Raw genomic sequence first — 21,131 nt, forward strand, 5'->3', positions numbered from 1 at the left:
CTAAAAATAGAGCTAAACTGAACTTTAGTGAAGATCAGCATTGAATCTGCTATTTTTCTACCTTCTCTAGGACATGTTGTGATCCTCAGGCTCTCTAACACATTTTCACTGTTTCAGCAAGATCCCTGAAATTCGAGGCTGATCAATAAATGAATCTACAACTTCAGGGGTAGGAAAGAAAGTTCACAGAATCATAAAATCATTTGAGTTGGAAGAGACCTTTAAAGGCCATCCAGTCCAACACCCCTGCAACAAACAGGGACACCTTACAGCTAGATCAGGTTGCACAGAGCCTCATCCATCCTGACCTTGAATGTCTCCAGGGATGGGCTATCCACCACCTCTCTGGGCAACCAGTTCCAGTTACTGTAAAAAACTTCTTCCTTATATCCAATCTGAATCTTCCCTATTGTCCTATTACAACAGACCCTCCTAAAGAGTCAGTCCCCTTCCTTCTTACAGCCCCCTTTAGATACTGAAAGGCTGCTATCAGGTCTCCCCAGAGACTTCTCTTCGCCAGGCTGAACAGCCCCAGCTTTCTCAGACTGTCCTTGTAGGAGAGGTGTTCCATCCCTCGGATCATTTTTGTGGCCCTCCTCTGGACCTGCTCCAACAGGTCCATGTCTCTCCTGTGCTAGGGACTCCACATCTGGACACAGTACTCCAGGTGAGGTCTCACCAGCCAGCAGGATTACCTCTCTCGCCCTGCTGGCCACACTTGTCATATTCTCTAATGCCTGAGTGCAATGAAATTTTTATTCATACTCTCAAAAGAGTAAGTTCTAGAAACAAGCAATTCATTTACTTTCTTTCACATGCCAAAGGATGATTTCTGTTAAACAAAAGTGCCATGCAGGTTCATGCACAGGATTTCTCAGCAGATTAGCTTTCTCAAGAGGAACCAAGCCCTGATTTTTCTCATTTACAACCACCACTCCAGTCCGCAATATAACAAATGAAGGACAATGGACACGTAGGGTGCTAATAACCATACAAAGGAGAAGACCCGCATGTAGAAAATGGCTCTTGGTTCTGTCCATATTCACTACTAGTTGCAGATCACCTGTATTGAGGAGGGGCTAGAGCACTTCTACCCATCCCACTCTGTATGGACCAAAATGCTTCTCCTTGGGAAGGATGTGTCCACAGTGCACCTGACAGCCAGAAAAACCGTGCTAAAATAAGGCACTGAGGTGCATATCAATCTTAATACACAGCAGTTTCTTACCATGAAAACACTGCTCTTTATCCCAGCGCATCACAAATGGCTGAAGAAGGCAGTAAGCAAACTTTTGCCTTCAGCAAGCATTCCCTTAGCACTGACATACAGATAACCGCTTTGCTCCTGTGTGTTCCTGCTCGCCTATCAGCAAGTGCCACCGGCCCATCCATTTTGTGGGAAGATCCCTGTGGTTGGCTCATTAACATCGCAGGAGCGGAACCCAGGGCCTGAGCTCCCCAGAGGTAACAGCTGATAATTTCATTTGTTAACCCAGGATTAGGCTGAGAGGCAATGAAGCTGAGAAACCACACAGAGGGAATTCGCGTTCAATAAAACTATCAAGTATTTTGTTAATACTACAAAAATACAATTAGGATTTATTTATGACTGGATTATTCATACGTTTAGTAGGTAGCATAATCTGATTTGTGTTACAGAAAGAAAGGTGTGCTTGATTTGTTGTTTTTTGTGTGTTTTTTTTTAAAGAATACTACAGTATTAAAACAAACGATCAGATATTCGGATGTACTTATCTCCACATTCTTGTTTATACACAGCAGACTAAAGCAAAAAAAAAGTTTTGTTCCTTCCTTACCCTTTGGAAAATGGTAACATACATAGCTTCAGCAGCAAAGAAGACTCTGACGACTCCTAAATTTCCTCAGCAACTTATCTCCAGAGTTCCAAGCTGTGACCAAAGACGCTTCACATTTGCTTAAAATCAGTGACATGTTGCTCAGCTTTTGTGTTGTTTTTTTTGACACTAGACTGCTTTGCCTGGTTCCACAAGGAAGTACCGAGCGACCCATTTATACACAGATGATCAGAAACAGATCAAAACTTTTCAACCAATTAGAATCCAGCAGTTTTCACTAACTAGTAACTTAGAAGATACAGATATCATGGAAATTCATTGAGTGGGCATTCCAATAAAATGGGAGAATTTTCATCATTTGTTCTAAACAACTGCAGAAAAATGTTTCTGCTTTGGCATTTTTCATCAGAGCCTGTTCATTCCACCTCTGAAGCTTGAGGGTATTGTACTGCAGCCAGATATCTCCCTGGATCCAACCTCTGCTAGAATGTATACCTTAGTATTTATGAAATATTTATAAATGTAGATATAGGTCAAAAGAAAAGACCAGTATGACTCAGTTATTGAGTACCTTCATGTTTTACAATGGAAAATTCTGGAATTCTTTCCAGCATTAGTTTTCATGGCAGAGGTTAAATCAAGCACTTATTGTCTTTATTAAAAGCATTTTTTTTGTATTAATATTGTGCTTAGGATCCCTAACAGGGCTTTGTTCAGCTCCCCAAGCCTTTATGATCTCAGTGCAAGTCAAAAGGCGTTGTGTGGATACGAACCCACAGGAGTGCAAGATAACAAACAGGTAACAGATGACATTGTTAAGCAATATTATCATCTCCGCACTGCTAAAAGCACCTCCAAAATAACTTTGTATTATCCCAGATTTTTACATTCTGTGCTAGCCACTGTAGAGATGCCATTCATCAGATTTGACCGGGCTTTACTATGACTTACATGGGACGCCAGGTTGTGCCAGTAGCATTCCCATCTCTTTGGATTCCAGTCCCCTGTCCAGTGCTACTGCTATAGCCATTCGCCTGCAGGTACCCATGCTGCAACCAGCTCTGCTCCCACCAGCTCCATCCCAGAGAAGAGGAAGGCAAGAAGCCAACTTCAACCTTCCACCTGACACGGGGCAGAGGTGACTACCATCAACAACGCTATCGCAGCCAGGAGACAGGAACTATTACCCAAGCTTTGCTCTGCACGGGGCACATGCTTTGGTAAGCAATGAATTCATGCCCTCCAGTGCACTACTTCAATCCTCCCCTGCCGCCGTCACAAAGCTCATAACAGAGGTTTATGTGTGGATTTAAACTAGTTTTGGAGTATTACAGGTGTCTGCGAGCACACAAAGCTGTCTCTGTCAATTCTTTTCGCAATCACATAAGAAGTCATACTAAATAAGAAGGAAATAACTGTACTCAGCATGCAGGATTATTCAACAGCAGCAGTAGTGTTTAAAGCTCAGGTTTACTGACACTTACTGGTATTCTCAGCAACTCCAATATCATGTATTTACTGAGCAGTATCCTATTCTAGCTTTTAAAATTTACAAGTCAAGTTTAAATATCACATTTATAAAATACCTCTGTGCTTCTTGAACTACAGAATTTCTTGTAATCTGGTTTCTGCTACGTATTTTGGCATGGAAGAACACAGACAGTAAATGAGATACATCTGATATAACCATAACAAATGAAAACATAAAACCAAGCAGCACAGAAAGTTAACTGAAACAGTCGGTGAGCAGGAAAAAAATATCTTCTTGGCAATGATTCATAGTGAAAGTCTTGGACAAAAACCTGTGCTTTCTGCTACACCTGGATGCCAGGAAATAGTGAAGCTGATGACGAAGATTTACAGTTCATGCCAGGTTTCTACAAAGGTCCCAGTTCCCCAGGGAGCAGAGGGCTGTAAATAAAGCACCCTGACAGTGCTGAGCCATGCCGGTGGTGCAAGGGGACATAGATCATCTCGGAGGTGGCCTCGGCCTCAGGCATGAGCAGCCAAGTGAGCTGTGCCTGGAGGCAGAGGAGGAATCTCTGTGGGCTTCAGAGCCCAGGTGCAACTCGCTGGTGTTCATCCACACCACTAAGCAGCCTCTGTGCTCAAGACATGCACTGCAACCTGATGAAGCATAAAGAGAACAGCTACTGTGCTGCTACTGAATGCTTGGATCCGAGCTTCATCTGAGCTTTCAGGAAGCTTCACCTTGCTTCCACAATTGCATGATTGCTGTTTCCAATGATGCTGTTTTTCTAGGTGATCAAGAAGTGAGAACCTCATGTCTGAGCTCCTAGGATAGCAACACTGACAACTTTATTTTTGGAGATAAAACTCTTCCCTAAAGAGGTCAGCTTCCAAAAAAATGCTGGCCACACAGGAACGTGTCATCTTCTCCTGAATAAACAGCAAGATTTCCCCATGGGCAGCAGTGAGATGCTTTCTGCAAAGGCAGTCAGCCCTCACAGGGGAGATGTGCCAGGAGAGATGCCAGCTGCCATGGGAGCCTGCTGGCTGTGGTGGAGCAGTGATGCCAAGCACAGGGAGCGAGGCCAGGAGCTCTCACGTGGTCACGGCTCCCGTGGTATTTACAGCGTTTCTGCTGTTTCCGCTTCCATGCCTTACAGCTGTGCCCACATGAACGCTGTGTATCATCCACAGAAATCCATCTTAACTTTCCTTAATTGAGCTCAACTTCAAGAAAATGTTGATATAATTTACTCCCCATTATGTAAAAAGTAGTGACGGAGAACAAACTGGGATGTTTGAGGATGTCATTGCTACACCTAAAGTGATTGGGAAGCAGGTGAGCTGCATGCATATTCCATTTTTGTTGAGTTTTGTATTCCATTTGTATTTAATTTTGGCAGAAATAGAGCACTGCTTAGGTGTAATTTACATTAGGGTTTCTAATTTAACACCAAGGTTATTGAAGGAAAAGTGACATGCATTTATCAGTAGATAAAAATAACAGCAATAGCAGCATTTGAGACGCAGAGCGACAGAAAGTGTGTGCCACAAAGGCCAGGACTGCACCTCTCTGAAAGCTCCTGCAACCCACGCATGCAGCAAGGAGATTTTTCTGGGGAATTTACTGAGTGGACCACAACAAAAGAAAAATGGAAAAAAAAAAAGCCTACTACTATCTGCCATTTCCCACAAGCACTCTAATCATGAAGGTTATTAAACACAGCGTACTTGCCTCAGCTCAGACCTTATCACAAAGTAATGACTATCGTACAGCTTTCAAATGTGCTCAAGATGGAAGCCTCTTTTGTTCTGATAGCAAAAGAAAGAAAAAAAAAAAACCAACCATAAAATGACTGCTAGCTAAAATGTAAGTTAGATACCATAAACAAATCAATGAACTGAATTATGTTTCTTTTGACAGGTTCTTGTCATTGTACTCGTAAGTAACACGTTAGAGCCTTATTCTGACATAAATCAATCTGTATTTATTTGTGTATGTGTGCTTTGAGTGGGTTCAAGAGTTCTCCCCTCATATTTGTAAATTCGCGCAGTAAGTTTGCAAGATGAGAAATAAATAGAAGGTGATTAGCAACACTCCAGGCAGCAGCCTTACTTCCTGCTTACCTGCACAAATTCTACCCAAAAGCCAGCAAAATCCTCCTGATTCAAAGTCAGTGTAATGATCACAGAAGTAGGCACAGTAAGGCAGCCGTCTCGACAGCTCTAAAAATTCAAATAAAGACCTAATTTCCCTGAAAATCACCAGATTTTCTGCTGCATAATTTAGATTATGTTGTTAGTTTTCGAGACTAGTTCAGGGAGTTGAGTTTTTCTCTGCAAATGTGTCACCAAGCAGGCAGCTCTTTGCAGAGAGGAAGATACATGTATTTTTTAAATTAAAGCTGAGATAATCCTGAAGTCATTGCACTCTAGCTAAGGATTTCAGGAAAACCCACCAAGTGCAGAGGCTGGTGACAACAGTGTAGTAGTTGAGGCCTTGGTAAATTTCCAGTATTAGGAAAGCTTAATTATTTTCCTCTGTAGAGTATCCTCTATTAAGTGAGAACATTTGGGGCAGGGGAGCAGAGAGTGTTTTTCAAACTGAGGACGGTGCACTGTAAACATTTTGGCATGAGTGCGATCCCATCATTCAAAATTTCCTCTCCTGCAGGTTCCAGAGCGTATGTCACTTAAATAAATTTATCTCCTGATGAATGATTTATGATATTTTTGAGGGAAAACATACTGATCAAATGCATCAAAAGTTTTAAATGTGAACATTTGCCATGGGGTTATTTCCTTACTCCTGCCAACTCATCCCAATATTTCTTCTCGCTACTAAAAACACTTGCACAGTTGCATTACGATTTTAGTTTCCATAGAAACTGTTATAGGCTAAAGTAAATACAAGATAGTAAGAAGTGTGAATTTCACCATCCTGTGAGCGTGCTGCTGCAGCCCCGTTTTCCCCACCTAGCCTTTCACCAAGGGTTAATGCTATGTCTCAATTTTAAAATTATAGACATTCTTCTGAGTGCCCCTGCCATGTCTCACAGAGGTGTGCGAATAATCAGATCTACTTGTGTCTCTCATTGTACAAAACCATACATTTCTCTGCAGTGTTTGTGTTATTTTATTTTGCAGACCACTTCACTAAACTTTACAATGGGAATTGCTGGTCTTCATTAGTCTGCACACCAAAAGAAAGAAAGCGGGAGAGGGTGCTACCAGGTAATGCGCAAATAAAAGGAAATAAATAATTGCTTCATCACAAGCAATGGCTTCCACGTGGCATCTCAGCATCCTGATGCTCTACCCTCACTGATGCCGGCTGCAGTCCTGCCTGCCCGAAACCCATGACAAAAGGCATGCCACATTTCCAAAAGGCTCTGCTGAATTTATGTGTGGTCACGTCTTCTGAAAGAAGAAATGAATTGCATATTAATCTCCTGTTCTCAAAATTTCTCGTTCCCTTCCTAAATGATTCTAATGCTTACTAAAAAGGCTAAGTTCTGATAATCATCTTATAGTTTGCTCACTACTTTATAAATTTCACTGTATTTTGAATTCAGGCATTTTTTTTCTAACATACACAATTGGCAAGTCTTTTCTTGTTCTCTTCAGAACATTACTGTCATTTATTTTTGCATTTAGAGATCTGCAGCAGTAGTACTGCCTAAGATTTGCCCTTCTTCCAAAGAATATGCCTTTGCATGTATACTGCAATGAGCTGGAGCACTGTTATTATTCCTGAAAAACAGAAGTTGAAGACAGAAGAACTTGTCCCTGACAAAATATGGAAAAAGAAGGTAATGTTAAAGTTTCTTGGTAACACAGGGGTCATTTGAGTACACTATTTATTAATCTAGGGGTAGGAAAAAAATCATCTCATCCCCCACCTGTTATGTGCTTAGGTACCTGCTGAAGATCTCCCTTCATCATTAGATAACTTCATTTCTAGGAAAGAGGCTTATCTCCATACACAACTTTTACTCTTCATGCCTCACTTTCTTTGTTGTAAAAGCACTGTGACTTCTACTTCCTTCAGCTAGGCATCCAAAGTATGTAGGTTGGCGACTTGCTTAAGCTTCCTGGATTTGTCTCACCTTCCCTAGCTTTCTAGAAGGATTCTAGAGTATTCTAGAAGGATGAACACAAAGCCCTTTCCAGCCAAAAAAGCGGAAGTGGGACAGCCACAAATGCATTGCAGGACCCCCGAGTGTGATAGCGTAGATAGTCATTACTCTCCACTCCTAAGATTATGACCTTGGCTCCAGGGCCATTATCTAGCGCTCGGCTACTCTAACAGGTTTCAGTCTGACGGGGTAACTATTACTATTTAGGAACAACGTGAAATAGGATCAAACAGGGAGTACAACGCCTCCTACACAAGAACAAAGCACATGGCTGTTTAATTGAGGAAAAATTCTCCGGAATGAAAAAGGATTTAGTTTTGCTTACAGAAGTGACTAGAAGATGCAATGATCACAATACGTGCGTCTTGATTTATGGAAAAATACTGTGAAAATCAAATACCAGCCAACACGGCTGAAAGAAAAGCCAACTGAAAAACCCTTTGTATTTCTCTAGTTTTCAGAAATTAACACTACCAACACGTGTACAGTAGGTACTCTGAATGCAGCATAAGAACAGACCCCGTTTCTAGCCATCAAAAAGACCAAGAGCTCAGCAGATTCACTAAGCTAACCAAAGAAATGTTCCCACTGGTGGATATGGTGACTTATGGCGAACAAGTGTATATTCCAGATGGTGAAGAGGAAGAAAGCATTTTTTGTAACAAGGGCTACTTACAGTTCTTTAAAATCACTACTTGCTGATGGTCTTCTGATGCAGTGTACCTCAACATTTTAGGTACTCTGCTATGAGTGTTGTTAATCACACTAAATTTAGTTTGCTAGAAAAATAAAAAAGAATTGCTACTTTTGTTTTATGTTTAATAGAAAAGTCAAAGCTTATTAAAGATGACACTTCTATCAAAAGGTAGCACTGTATCAGAAACGCACTAAATCAGGCTGAAAGAGTCCCAAGAACCTCTGAAGTTTTTAATGACAACCCACATATAGAATCCACTCCCTCTTAGAACTTTGAAAATAGAAGGAAAAATTGGCAAAAACTGGCAGAACTCCCCTAACATAGTATAAAATCTGTGCAATAGTATGACAGCACAGGATGGCAGGGGAATTAATAGAAAACTGCCTAAATCTCTTGTTGTACAGTGAAAGCAGTGCCAACGCACAACAGCACACTGTCCATTCCATCTGGCAAGGCAAATAAAGGAAGTGAGTTCCCCAGTCAATGACGATCCGACCAGATCATGAAAGGTAACTTCTGGGATGGCTACAAAATATGTGAAGTGGTACCACAGCAGCAAGAAATATTTGTTTCAGGCAGCTGAACTCTGTGCCTTGTCTGCACCTTTCACTGGATGCCATACTTCACGTAGGGCAAGATGCTCAGCAGGTACCAGTAGATCCCAACAGACCCACCCTACTGGATACAGCTCAGATTTGTCATCACAACACAATCATCACATACATTGTACTTTTACTGTACAATGGGCAGGTTGTGAATGACCTTTTTGTACGCTACATGGAGACAGCTTTGTTTTCCCATACAGAAATCATCCAGAAACATCATTCAGTATTTAAGCTCACCTGAGTGCCAAGGCTGCTCCATCTGAAAGTACAGCTGTGGATGAGTCTCTAAAACCTGGAACTTTGGCAAGTGGCACACATATGCGGTGCTGCTCTCTTAAGGCACTGTACCAGAGTTATTACTAGAAACCTCCATGCAGTCACAAGCTGCTAGTGCTTGATTTAAGGCCAAGCCTTCCTGCTGCTGCATGAGTTGCATCTTCTGTATGTGTGACATAAACAGCGCTTCTGTAACGTTCACTCTTCTGCTGAGCCCCACAGCAGGGTTCAAAGCAAAACAGGCACAACTGGCCCCAAAATGAGCATTTTGCTTCCCATCACTTGCAAAATGCTATCAACAGCCAACCCAGGTGTTGTTTCCATTCGGCCCACACACAAATCCTTGACAAAATGCAAATTCATTCACACAGGTGCATTTCACCACCCTAAAAGTCAGGATTTTCTCATACCCTTCATTTAATGCCACTGCTGTCAATCCATAACATATCGCAACAAAAACAGCCTTTATATAACCTAATAAATAAAAGTCACCAAGGCAATAGCTATGCATAAATTGTAGCTAAAAACATTTTGTTAGAAGAACATGAATGTCCTCTGTAAAGCGGGTAGCATTTTAAAATAATGTTCTAGCCATTGTTAATACTTTATTGCTATTCATCATAGAACCATTAATCATGGTGAACTCACTTGGTATTAATGTGGATGTCATAAAGTACTTCTGCTGCATTTCAATTATAACTCAGCCTTTAGAATGCTGCCAACATTACATGGAAAACTCTGCAAACCAAATGTGAATAGTCTGTTCAGAGATAACTGCAGTTACATTCTGGCACAGAGGAACATCCTTTCCCACTGCCGTGGCGTACCTCATGTGCTGAGGAGCCTGAGGGGCTGTACCCCAGCCTGGGGCTGTGTGCGAGGAGCACGGTGGCAGGCTCAGGTGTAGCTGCAGCCCGCAGAGCTGGCCGTGTTTCTCCCAGAGATGCCGGCAGGAGAAGCATTGCTTTGGGCTGCTTCAAGCTCACAGGCTTAGCAGCAGCTAAGGAGCAGCACGGCCACGCTTTCAGGACTCTATAAACATCTCCTTTTCTCCTTACCATTCCTGTGATGCTCCAAGGCACACTCTTGCTTCCAGAGCTGTGCACTCTGTTGTTATTTTTCTTTTTTTCTCTTTCATGTGTCGCTTCTGTCCAAATGAAAACACCAAGGAGAACATATATCTACAACCTACTGTCTTTAAAGACAGCCAAGAAGTGTGCAATGTATCAGAGAGGGCCTAAGGGAACCGATATCCTGACCTCTCTGACAACAGTTTAAAATTTAAAAAAAATCCCTCTTTCTGTCCTCAAGAGGCACTGAAAGAAGAAAATAAGCAGTACCAAATGCAACATGGAGCTCCACAACTATCAGTTCCTGGACATCAGGGAAGTTGGGAACTTAAGCAAGTTTAACCACAGCATGAGACAAACCAGCATTTTTGTTCACTCACTGCCAGCAAAACTTCCATCAGCATTCTAAATACAGCATCGGTGACAACAGCACAACCATCACAACATTTCTCATCAGGAACTACGATCAGTGAAGCAAAGACAAAACATTTCTTATTGTCTAAGGGAATGTTTCAAAAAAAAATTCTTGCATGTAATTCACATTTTGTTTTACCTAGGTAATCAATGCAACAGGTAAGCACACAGCAGAAATGCCTACCTTGGGAGCTCTGGCATGTTTTCCACATCTGGCATCTTTGACAAGACTGATATCAAGCAGCTCTGTCTCCTAGAAGGAAAAATTACAGCACATGATTAACACATGACTAAAAAAAAACCACTGCCCTACCTTCCATATCAGGGGCTCACCCCTCTGCAGTGACTCCTGTCCAAACTGAGGACAGTTTCAAGGCATACTGTATTGCACTTACTTAATCCTATAAGCACCACAATGCCTCAGATACATAACTGAGTTTCCTCAAATATGTGCATGTCTCATGATATATAGAATATATAGAAGCCACATTAGTCAAGCTTATTTCTTGGATCACTAAATATCAGTTGCTATACTATTTTATTACTCATTTTAATACAGTTTTAGGTTTTTTATGCTAGTCACAGTGTAAAAAATGCTATAAAATAGGAAATCCTGTCTCCGCAATAGAAAACTTACTTTATAATGGTCAGAACACTTTGAAAAGTCCATATAAAGCTCTGTAAGTGTTACAGACACAATGCTAGCATGTTCCAGGAACTTTACAGTGCTTAACAAAAAAGACGTACTTCTGACAAGCATTTCATCATCTGTCCGTTGCTCTCCAGTTCTGGGTTATACAAAACATGCTTTACTTAGAACAAAACTGGCACGTGATGACAGCTTCTTTTTGGCACTTTCCCGTCCTTCTCTACCCATGTGTACCATGAGCCATCTCCTATCACCGGGGGCTTATCAGCTCTGCATCGCCCTGGCAGCAGGGAAGGACAGAGCAAGTCCCAGGCCTGCTCTGCATCGCAGCAGTGCCAGCATAGAGGGGCGCTCACCCCAGGATGGGCACGAAGCATTGACCCTTCCACCAACATTCCTTCCTCCCCGGCCTTACTCTGTGGCAGAATCTTTTCTGATGGTTCCATGCTAGTTCCTGCTTCAGTGCCTTCACCTTTGTGCGCACAGAGCATTTAGGAGGAAGAAACATGAAGGAGACACGGAAATGTGGTTCCCCCACCAGCATGCACATCCACGCAGCGTTACACAGGCTTGGTTTTCCTGCAGCAATACCAACCATTTTGCAAGACACAGCAAGACCATCTGATCTATTTGGCATTGCTTGACAATCTTCAAGCGCATCTTAATACTGTCTGCCTCATTTACACTAGTATTTGGACTAATAGCCCATGTTAGAACAGCTCAATTACATACTAAATATAGTTTAAAAGTACTTCAGTGGGAATGGGACCATGCTACAATTAAAGCCACACCAGTTCAGTGCACTTCAGTCTTCCAGCAGTAATTGCAAATGCAGAGCAGAGAATGTGATCTCTGTGCAGAACAGAACTATTTCATTTTTTAATTCCAAGGGGAAGAAAAAAAGATTTTCTCACTGATATATTATTTTGCTGTGGACTACTTTGTATCCTTATTTATTTTTTTTTTCATTTTATGGGACCCACTGCTGCAAAACTCTCGTAGACTTTTGCCGTCTAACAAGACATGAGCTCTGCCATGTGACTATACATCCATTAACATTCCCCCCTCCATCCCAATTATCACCTGAATAGTACCAGGTGAGGTTGCATAAGCAGTTTTTTTCCTTTGTCTATCCTGTTAAGGGAAAACTTGGACTTCTGTGATTTTTATTTATTTTTTTTTTGCTCATGCTTGCCTGAAACAGGAGAAGGGGTGAAAATCTGTAGGGTTAGGAAGAATAGGCAGGGTTATAAAAGTTAGTATTTTATAGGCCCCCTTAGGAAATCACCCAAAATACACCAATACACATGGCAAGTGCATACAAGCACTCTCCTGAACAATGCAGCCTCTCACATTCGCAGCTCTCCTGATGCAGCTGGAGCACTTCACGTTTCATGAACTCGACTTTCATGTCCAGTTTGAACCTGGTCTGACTCCAGACCTACACTCCTCTTCTACATTGATCTTTCTTCCATACAACAGCCAGAAGGGGCTTAGGGCAGAGCTCAATACTCTGAGTGCAGAAAGCACTTAACACACAGATAACTGGGTAACCTCCCACCATTAGGGAGACAATCGCATGAGGAATGTCTATAAACTGCAGATACACAGAGGGATAGACGGATATAGAAGGACATTCAGAAGTTGGTAGAACTGGAAATCATGACTTATGGTAGAGCTGTATTCAGGTTTGTCCTGAGGCAAGGCAGTGACAGAGTGCAAATCCAGCAACAGGAACTGTGCAGAGTAAAACATGCTGCACAGAACGGATCATGGAGACAAGTGTTACAGACCACGCACTCAAAAAGAGCAAACATACATCATTTTGCTGTCACCAGACAGGAGCATGGCCTTTGTGGGTGAAAGGCCAGCGGTTCTATGTACCACAGTAAACAATATTAATGCCCCGAAGCAGTCTCTGGACCATACTACAGTGTTTTACAGAAGACATAGGTATACACATTGCATGCCATAAAACTATAATGTTGTATGTTGAAAGAGCTGAGAAACGCTAAAAACAGTTTATAACACCAGATAAATAAAAGATGTCAAAGAAAAATGGACCTTACAGATGGTGAACTACACAGATGAACTGCAGCAAGCTGACCACCCACTCTGGGCTGCAGCATTTGGGCTCTGCTCACCTGCGAGGTCCCAACCTGACGCTCCAGCTGAGGAGGCATGGAGTTGCTCCAAGTTTTGACTCCTACCTGCAAGTCATTTGCACCCCACCCACCTGCTTGTGGAAAGTGCATCAGTTCTTGGACCAGCGACCTACCATGGACAGCTGCAGAAAAAGAGGGGAAGAGTGGTGCTTTGTGGGGCTGCTTAAACAGCACCAGCTGGCACAGCTGCAGGGAAGGCTGGACTAAGTATCCATCTTCCGGCCTCGCTGCGCATTTACCTCTCTGTTCTGTTACCTCACAGAGCAGATTTTAAAATCCTCCACAAATCTTCCTTTATATTCTAATTTGACAAGAGCATTTAATTTTTGAGGACTCTTTCCTAGGCAGTGATCATGGAAGCCACAGGGAAACAAAATCCATGGTCTCAGCCACCATCAGATATCCAAAAGGAATGGTCTTGTCTCCATAATTACATTTTATATGTATGTTCAGGACTGCAAAATCAGTAGCATGGTACTTCAGAGCACAGCATCTAGCATCTAAGTAGAGAGGAGCAGGATATGTATCCACGTAAATGTCTTTGCAGGCAGCATTCAGCGAGGCCCGGCTAAATCAGAATTCATAATGTGGCATTTCCTACAAGTTCCTTGGTTCAAAAATTCCAAACCTCCTGGAATCCCCTGCACCCCTGGGCACTTGCTTTCATCTTCCAACCAACTAATTAAGAAGACAGAATGCAACTTCCTCCCCGAAGACAGAAAAGACAATTTCCTAAGCCCCTATTACAAAACATGGACAGGCTTTAAAGTGAAAATACACACAGGTACCAGACAGAAAAGTGCTCCATTTCACGTGCAGCAAAACAGTCCATGCCCTCCTCTGCTCATGTCAACAGTAGTTTTGCTACCAAATTCCTCCGTGTTGGCTTGGAAAGTGCTTTCTGTGCTGCAGGAGGCATGAAAGCCAATAGCAACTGAGAAAAACAAAACCCCGCACAAGTACAATTTCTCCCTGTTTAGCGACCTCCAGTCATTGCCATTGGGACTTATTAATCTTGCAACAGAATAATCTTTCTTAATGTAACTGGTAGATCCCTCTCATAATTTATGATACAAATTCCTGAGAAGTGAATTATTAATCCTACTCTGTTTGTTTTCAATTAGCAGCTGAGACAGATACGTATTCATATAGGGCTTGGTTGTGCAACCTCACTTTTAGGGGTGAGCACACACTCAACAAAAGCAATAGATTGTGCAACCCTCAGTGACTGCTTAAGCACTTATAATTAGGCCCATCTGAATTTAATATAGTAAAACCAATTTGTATCAGTGGAGGATCTGGCTCACTCCTATTTTAAACTGCCCAGAATGATGTCGAGTGAATCACTGTATCTTGGGAACTTGCTGGTGACGTAGAGCCAGCTACGAAACAGGATTCCTCACCGACCTTGCTGGAGAGCTCTGCTAAAGGGCCCTCAATGGCACGGAAGTCTGAGAGTGGGATCAAGTGTCCTACAGATTTCACAAAAACTATGTCAAGGAGACATAGCAAAAGTGGGAGTGTATTGCAACAGCTGCACGGGTTAGAGTAGATATCTAATTACTTCACTCATATCCTGAACAAAAATAATTCCACTTTACTCAGAGTGCTCCCTTTGGTTGAATAGTCACACAGTGCTTGAGCCTCCACTTGTCCACTCTCCATTTCCACGTTCCTTCTGCTGCCACACCCCTGCTTCACTTTATGCTGCTGTGTTGCCACAGACATTGGGGCAGGGATACAGTCTGATGTTCAATTAATTGACCTCTGAAAATTCAATTTCCACATAGTTTTGAAATCTGCTGCTTCCAGGTTCACATCTGAAGCTGTGTGCCTGAAAGCTTAAGTAATTATTCTAAATATCACCAGTCTATCTAATAAATGATACAATGCTCTGCATTCAAAGTTCGAATTATACAGTCTGGCAAAATAAACTTTGAAAAACTAAGACCGCTTTGTAAACAAGCACTACTTAATGCTTCTCCATGGCGACATCTGGCCAAAGTTTTCAAGGGAAATCTGCATTTGTTGCAGCAGACTTCCCAAGGAAACTTAAACAGCATCTTCTGTTGGGAACAGTTAATCACAATTAAACGTTTCTTTAATATAGAGGGATTCCACCTCATTATATTAAACATTTTCTGCACTTGGAAACAATGAAGATTTCTTGAACAAGAAAAAAAATTATTCTATTCTACAATAATTTTATTTTTATTCTACATTTTTAAAGTTTTATTTAAAATAAAAACATGAGCGACTATAATTTTCTTACAACATGATAGAAAGAAAATATTGAGGTCAAAGTTTGAACGAGATTCGGAACAGTTACAAGCTATGCAAAATAAATATCTGGCCCTCCACATTCAGACTAAATATATAGACAAACTCAGTAATTTACAACCATTTATAGAATAAACCTCATTCAGGTTTCAGACACTTGACAATGTGCTTATAAATCAGCTGCACTCAAATTACTTCAGGACTGAAATTCTCCACAATCAGAGAGAATATTTAGCACTAATTAGAAAGGCTGCTTTCACAGGTGTGTATAATCCCCCTGTTAAAAACATATTTTTTCTCCATTATCATTAAGTGAAACACAGCAATTTGCTTCCTTATACCAAAGGGAAGCTTTAAAAGAGGAAAGATTGAAAAGAAACCCGCATTGATAGCTACAAGATCAAATAGCAAGGCTGTCAGTGACATTAATTGGAGCCGAGCTAAGGCAGTGCTGCATTTTCCTGGAAGTGCTGTCGTACAGTTTGTAAGCCGTATCTTCCTCAAGAGAGACAGGCCCTGAAGAATCTGCCTCCATGCTTCTTCCTACCAATATACAACTCAGCTATCAGGCATCAAAAGTCAACAGTAAATCACTCCCTGACAACCTCTCCTTGTCTGCATAAAGTTGCCCTTCACAAGTCCAAAGTACTTAACTCCCTTCCCACTTACCCTTTTTAATGAGCCATTGGAAAGCATTAATGCTCTAACTCACCAACCTGGCCCGAAGCCACTAGACCTCTTCCAGCTCCTCATACGTGATGATCTCCACACAGAGATATGAAGCAGCTACTGCTATCTATCCTGTTCTTCAGACAAAGAGGAAAGTGATGTACAACTACAATCAGCTGCAACCAGATGGTGGATGATTTCCCTCAGGGAAACAGTTTCAAGGAGTTTGGTTTACAGGGAGCAGATTTTTTTTTTTCCGAAAAACACTAGAACAGTTTATTTTGGGTAGAAAGTAGTCATTCTACCTGCAAGCTTCAACCTGAGGTATGCATTAGCTTGGTGATCATAATCTGTTCCTAACTCAAAAATAGTTGGATGACCTCAGTCTCTGCAAGGCCAGAACTAGTATTTCGGATCAGCTAGGCTGCTCTGGGAATGAGCTCCAAATGCCTTGCAAGGTTTCTGTGCTTGCAGGTCCTTCCTCACACGCCAAGTTACATGACATCCCTACTGCAAGGCCCTTGCGGTGCTCTTGTAGAAGAGTAAGACCAACTGAAAAGTTTTTGCCATCTTAATAATGCTCAGTCCCTCAGTGCATCCCTGCAGACTTACAAACAACATTTTCTAGTACAGGGAAAACCATCTGCCATTTATTTGAAGCGCTGGGCTATGAGGGAAAAAAGTGAGAAGGAATTTTCATGCTAAGTACCGTTTTAATAATGAAAGCGAAACAAGTCTTCTATACCTATTCATACAGCTCTTTGCTGCTTCATTAAGGAAATTTCTTTTACTTGGATTTGCAGATGGTACTGAACCAGCCTAGAAACTGGCGCAGTTTTCACAAATCTTAAGGCCAAAGAAATTGCCAGGAAGAAGAGGAGTGCAGCAGTAAAGATTCCCCACCCACTTTCATCACAGCAGACTGCCCAGCACCCACAAGAGCTGTTCTCCCACACTCAGAGCTACACAAGTGCCCTTGGTGCTTGCAGCTGGGTGTTTCTCACCCAACTCCTTCCTTTTCGGGCAGCTGACAGCAGCGTTGCATGGACACTGGCACCTCCGAGGGCTGAGATCAGTTTGCTTCTGCTGTACTTCTTCTCACAGAGCTGCTCTCTACATGCACACAAATGAATAACCACAGGAGGAGAGGGGAAACTGATGAGGTGCGGCCAGTATTCAAGAAAGGAAAGAGCTGGGGGAGGATCTGCTTGCAAAGAAAATACAAAAGCATATTGTAGGCAGCCTTCATAATGGTACTTGACTGATTTTTATTCACATAACTGAGAATAACCTGGCAATTTTTAGCTTTAGAGTCACAATGAAAAGTACACTGAATTGAAGTTTTAAGCAGCAGATAAAAAAGCAGCATTTCTATTAAGAAGTTTCTAGTTTCAAATGAAAAGTCACAATCATGTGTGATTATAATGATTAAACGCCTTCCTAGAACAGACCATATCACATTTTGGGGGTGATGTTCTTGTGTCCTTACTTCACGCTGACAAGGGATAAAGGACCAGCCCTATGGTTCTGCTTCTGAAGCAAGTAAAGCATGTTATTTTCAGCAAAGTGCCCCACAGAGCACAGAGCTGCAGCAGGGGGCTCCCTCCCTCCCTGCTCACACTCATGGGCAGAGCCTCAAGCCTCAGCTGCTGCTCTGGGAAACTGCTCGCCGAGTGAGAGATTTCTCCAAGACAAAGCAAGAGCAAATCCTCTGAACTTCTGCTATGGAAGTAATGTTCTATTTATGCCACATTAGATTGATGCATCTAAAATAATGCCAACACATTTATGGGTTTGGATATACGTTTTTAGAAGAGACTTCATCAAATGAGGGCGGTTTTGGCAGAACTGCACTGTTCTGGAATGGTTTCTTTCTGGCTAGCTTTTTTTGTGGAGGAGTTTGCAGACTGCACTTTTAATTAGTGTTAATAGCCCAAAGCTTTTGGCTTCCTTATATTAAAGCAATAAATACTTGTAATATATTTAAATTTAACAAAAGCGAGAGATGAGGAACTTGGAATTGCTCTGCTCCCTGCATAGTACACAGAGTTTCAAGGTATCAGTACATGCCCTATGCGCATATCTGCGACTTCTATGGAGGAATGAGGCAGAAGGATCACCAACTGAAAAGGCAAAAGGATCGGCAACTGAGATCTATACAGCAGCACAACGCGTATTTCCTGCCAGTTCTTCCAGCTTGGGCTCTGGCAACGCATTATTTAACTGGAAAACCCGTAATCTAGGCTAGCTTCCAACAGGAGACTCCAGCTAGAACATGATGCTTCAGACACTAACAATGACAGCTGAAAAGTCATGAATTAACCTTTGTAAATAAAGGCACTTAATGTATTTGTGGTCCAAGGTTTGGTTTTTGAAAGAGCACCAGAAGACATTGCCAAGATTTCTCCCCAAGATACAAAATATCTCAGGATCACTGGTTTTGTTAACATATCTGCTATTACAGGATGAAAATCTCATTGAATTTTTAAGTAAATTATCCTGGTCTTGCATATACTCCATATCAAACCTGAAGACTGGAGGAAAAACTAGAACACCTACATCTCGGAAAACGGAAAGGAGGGGCTATGACCTATGCAGCTATAGGCACGTTAGTCTTATAGGCAAAGCCTGAGATTGTATGATGAAAGGAGCATAACAAAATGGAGGTAAAACACAAAAAAGAAAGAGACAGTTTGAGCTTGCCAGCCAGATCATATCTAACTAAGCTGATAAAGCTTTTCTTGGCACACAAAGCTTTGAAGCTTGTCTGAATTTTGATGAATTACATAAGCCAGAATTGACACTGCATCCTCCAACCCTCACCAGTCCTCAGAGCTGAATGTAATGTGAAGAAGGTACAAAGAGGGCTTCACATGGGAGCAGGAAGCTGGGAGTATGCTCTGATTTAAGGAAACTAAAAGAGCTTGGCTTCCATACAGCAACAACAGGAAAGCTAAAAACAGTACCATTTTCACCTGTAAATATACGTAGCATCAGTAGAGGCAAAAAGGAGTTACTCAACGTAAAAACAAATAAGAACAGAGCTGTATAAATTCCCCATTAATAATTATAGTTAATATTTACAACTATTTTACTGTGGATATTGAAAGCAAAAATCACTTTTCAAAATGGAGTTTGACATTTTTCTGAATGTGAAAATAAAGCATGCACTAAACAGGATCCAGAAAATCCTTTCCTAATCTATAAATCTAGAATAATCTTATTTATAGCTAAATCCTTGACTTCACACCAATCCAACCAATGCACAGTTTTGTGCATTGTCCCAGGGGACAGATAAAAGAATAATTTGTTATATACTAGTTCCAATGTGGGCTATTCAGTAGGTCTTGACACTCCAGCAGTTTCAATGGAGGTTCATCCCAACAGAGACTGATAGTTGCAGGCTCTGTCAACATCAGAAATAAACAAGGTAAGTTGAACACACAAAGAAAAGATTTCTAGGCTGAATCCTTGATACTTTGTTCCTCTAAAGGAGGATGAAGTACATAAACAGCAGGAGCTGAGGATGTCCTCCCCATGCTGCAAGAGCGCACAAACAATTCTCCTTGCTGGAGAACGCTCACTCCATTCTCCTGTAACCTATAGCGCTTCACCTGCTGCTGTCTCATTTTAATTTTCCTCACTACCTCCACTTGCTCCCTACCTTGTGACTATTAGTTTAGGACACAGTTATTTGCTCACTATTTATTAGCGAGTCAATTAATTAGATTGAAGCAAAAATTTCTTGCTAATTTATTTTATACAAGCTGTAATTGTCATTATTTTTGCATGCTCCCAGGGTTTATAGATAAAGCAAAAAAATAAACCAACAAAAAAAACCCTGATCAGAATTGGTGGGTGAATCTCTAAAGATTTTATTTACGTTCATCTCCTACTTATCTGAATGCATAATCTTTGTTATTATTTTATAAATCTCTAGATACATCTGGGAAATTATTTTGATTAATGTATTTGCATGCATTTGTCTAAAATTCTTCTAGTCTTGGCAGTAGAACTTAAAACCAGGATTTACACTGAATGAGGAAATGCGGTTCATTCCACAAACAAAACAAAGATGAAGCGAACAGCAACTTGTCTGAAGACCTTGAGCTCCTGCCAAGCCACGTTTCCCAAAATATTCTGCCCTACACCACACTCAAGCCTTAATTATCAAGTGCTCTCTCCTGCAGGAGCCAGCTGCAGGGAGCATGAAAAGGAGCATAGAATAGGCATAGTTCAGCAATAGACCTGGTGATACATAGACACGTGTGTTATCAGGTCTTATCTTGAATTAAACTTAAGAATGCACTTTTCTCAAAGGGGACTCACTCCAGCCTCTCCAGTGCTAGCGGTTGGCTGTGCTCAGCGTTCTGCTGCCGTGCTGCAGAGCACCTCTAATTCTGCATGCATCTCAGCACCTCAACTTAGCGATCCAGTGGCTTTTACAAGGCTTTGGGATCCGTGAGTTGTCGCCACTTGCTGACAGCACACACACACAAAACTCACTTTTATCTCCTCCCAATGCACTGTCTGCTCTTTCCTGTTTATACTTTCTTCCAGCATGTAGAGTTAACTGCAAAGCAGCAAGCTCGCCCTGCTGTCTAACGCTGTTTCCTTATTTAGCAGGTAGTTTTAGCGCAATCTTCTGTTCTCTCCTCTACGAGCGTTCCAAGTTTCATTCTCTAGAGCATAATTACCGTAAGTACTTCTCCTCCAGCAGTGGCATGCTAATATTTGATGGCTTTTCAAGAGGCAGTTTGTCTTCTTGAAGGTGACCAAAACGCGTCTTGGAAAAAGTACCACAAGGCTGACAGGCAATTTCAGCAAATTAGGACCCCAACCATTTGTGGATCTGCTCAACAATGCCACTGAGACACCCA

General features: G+C 41.7%; 1 protein-coding gene across 4 annotated transcripts in view; it reads right to left on the minus strand.

Moving 5' to 3' along the window:
* The window catches only part of PLCB1 (phospholipase C beta 1), a 389,735-nt gene that overhangs the window by 269,405 nt on the left and 99,199 nt on the right, over positions 1 to 21,131 (minus strand). For all 4 annotated transcript variants that reach the window (XM_021392475.1, XM_021392477.1, XM_021392478.1 and 1 more), the window contains exon 3: positions 10,673 to 10,741. In XM_021392475.1, the coding sequence (XP_021248150.1) occupies positions 10,673 to 10,741 (69 nt within the window). The remainder of the gene's footprint in view (positions 1 to 10,672; positions 10,742 to 21,131) is intronic.

Source organism: Numida meleagris, chromosome 3 (genome assembly GCF_002078875.1).
Source record: "Numida meleagris isolate 19003 breed g44 Domestic line chromosome 3, NumMel1.0, whole genome shotgun sequence".
Lineage (NCBI taxonomy): Eukaryota > Metazoa > Chordata > Aves > Galliformes > Numididae > Numida > Numida meleagris.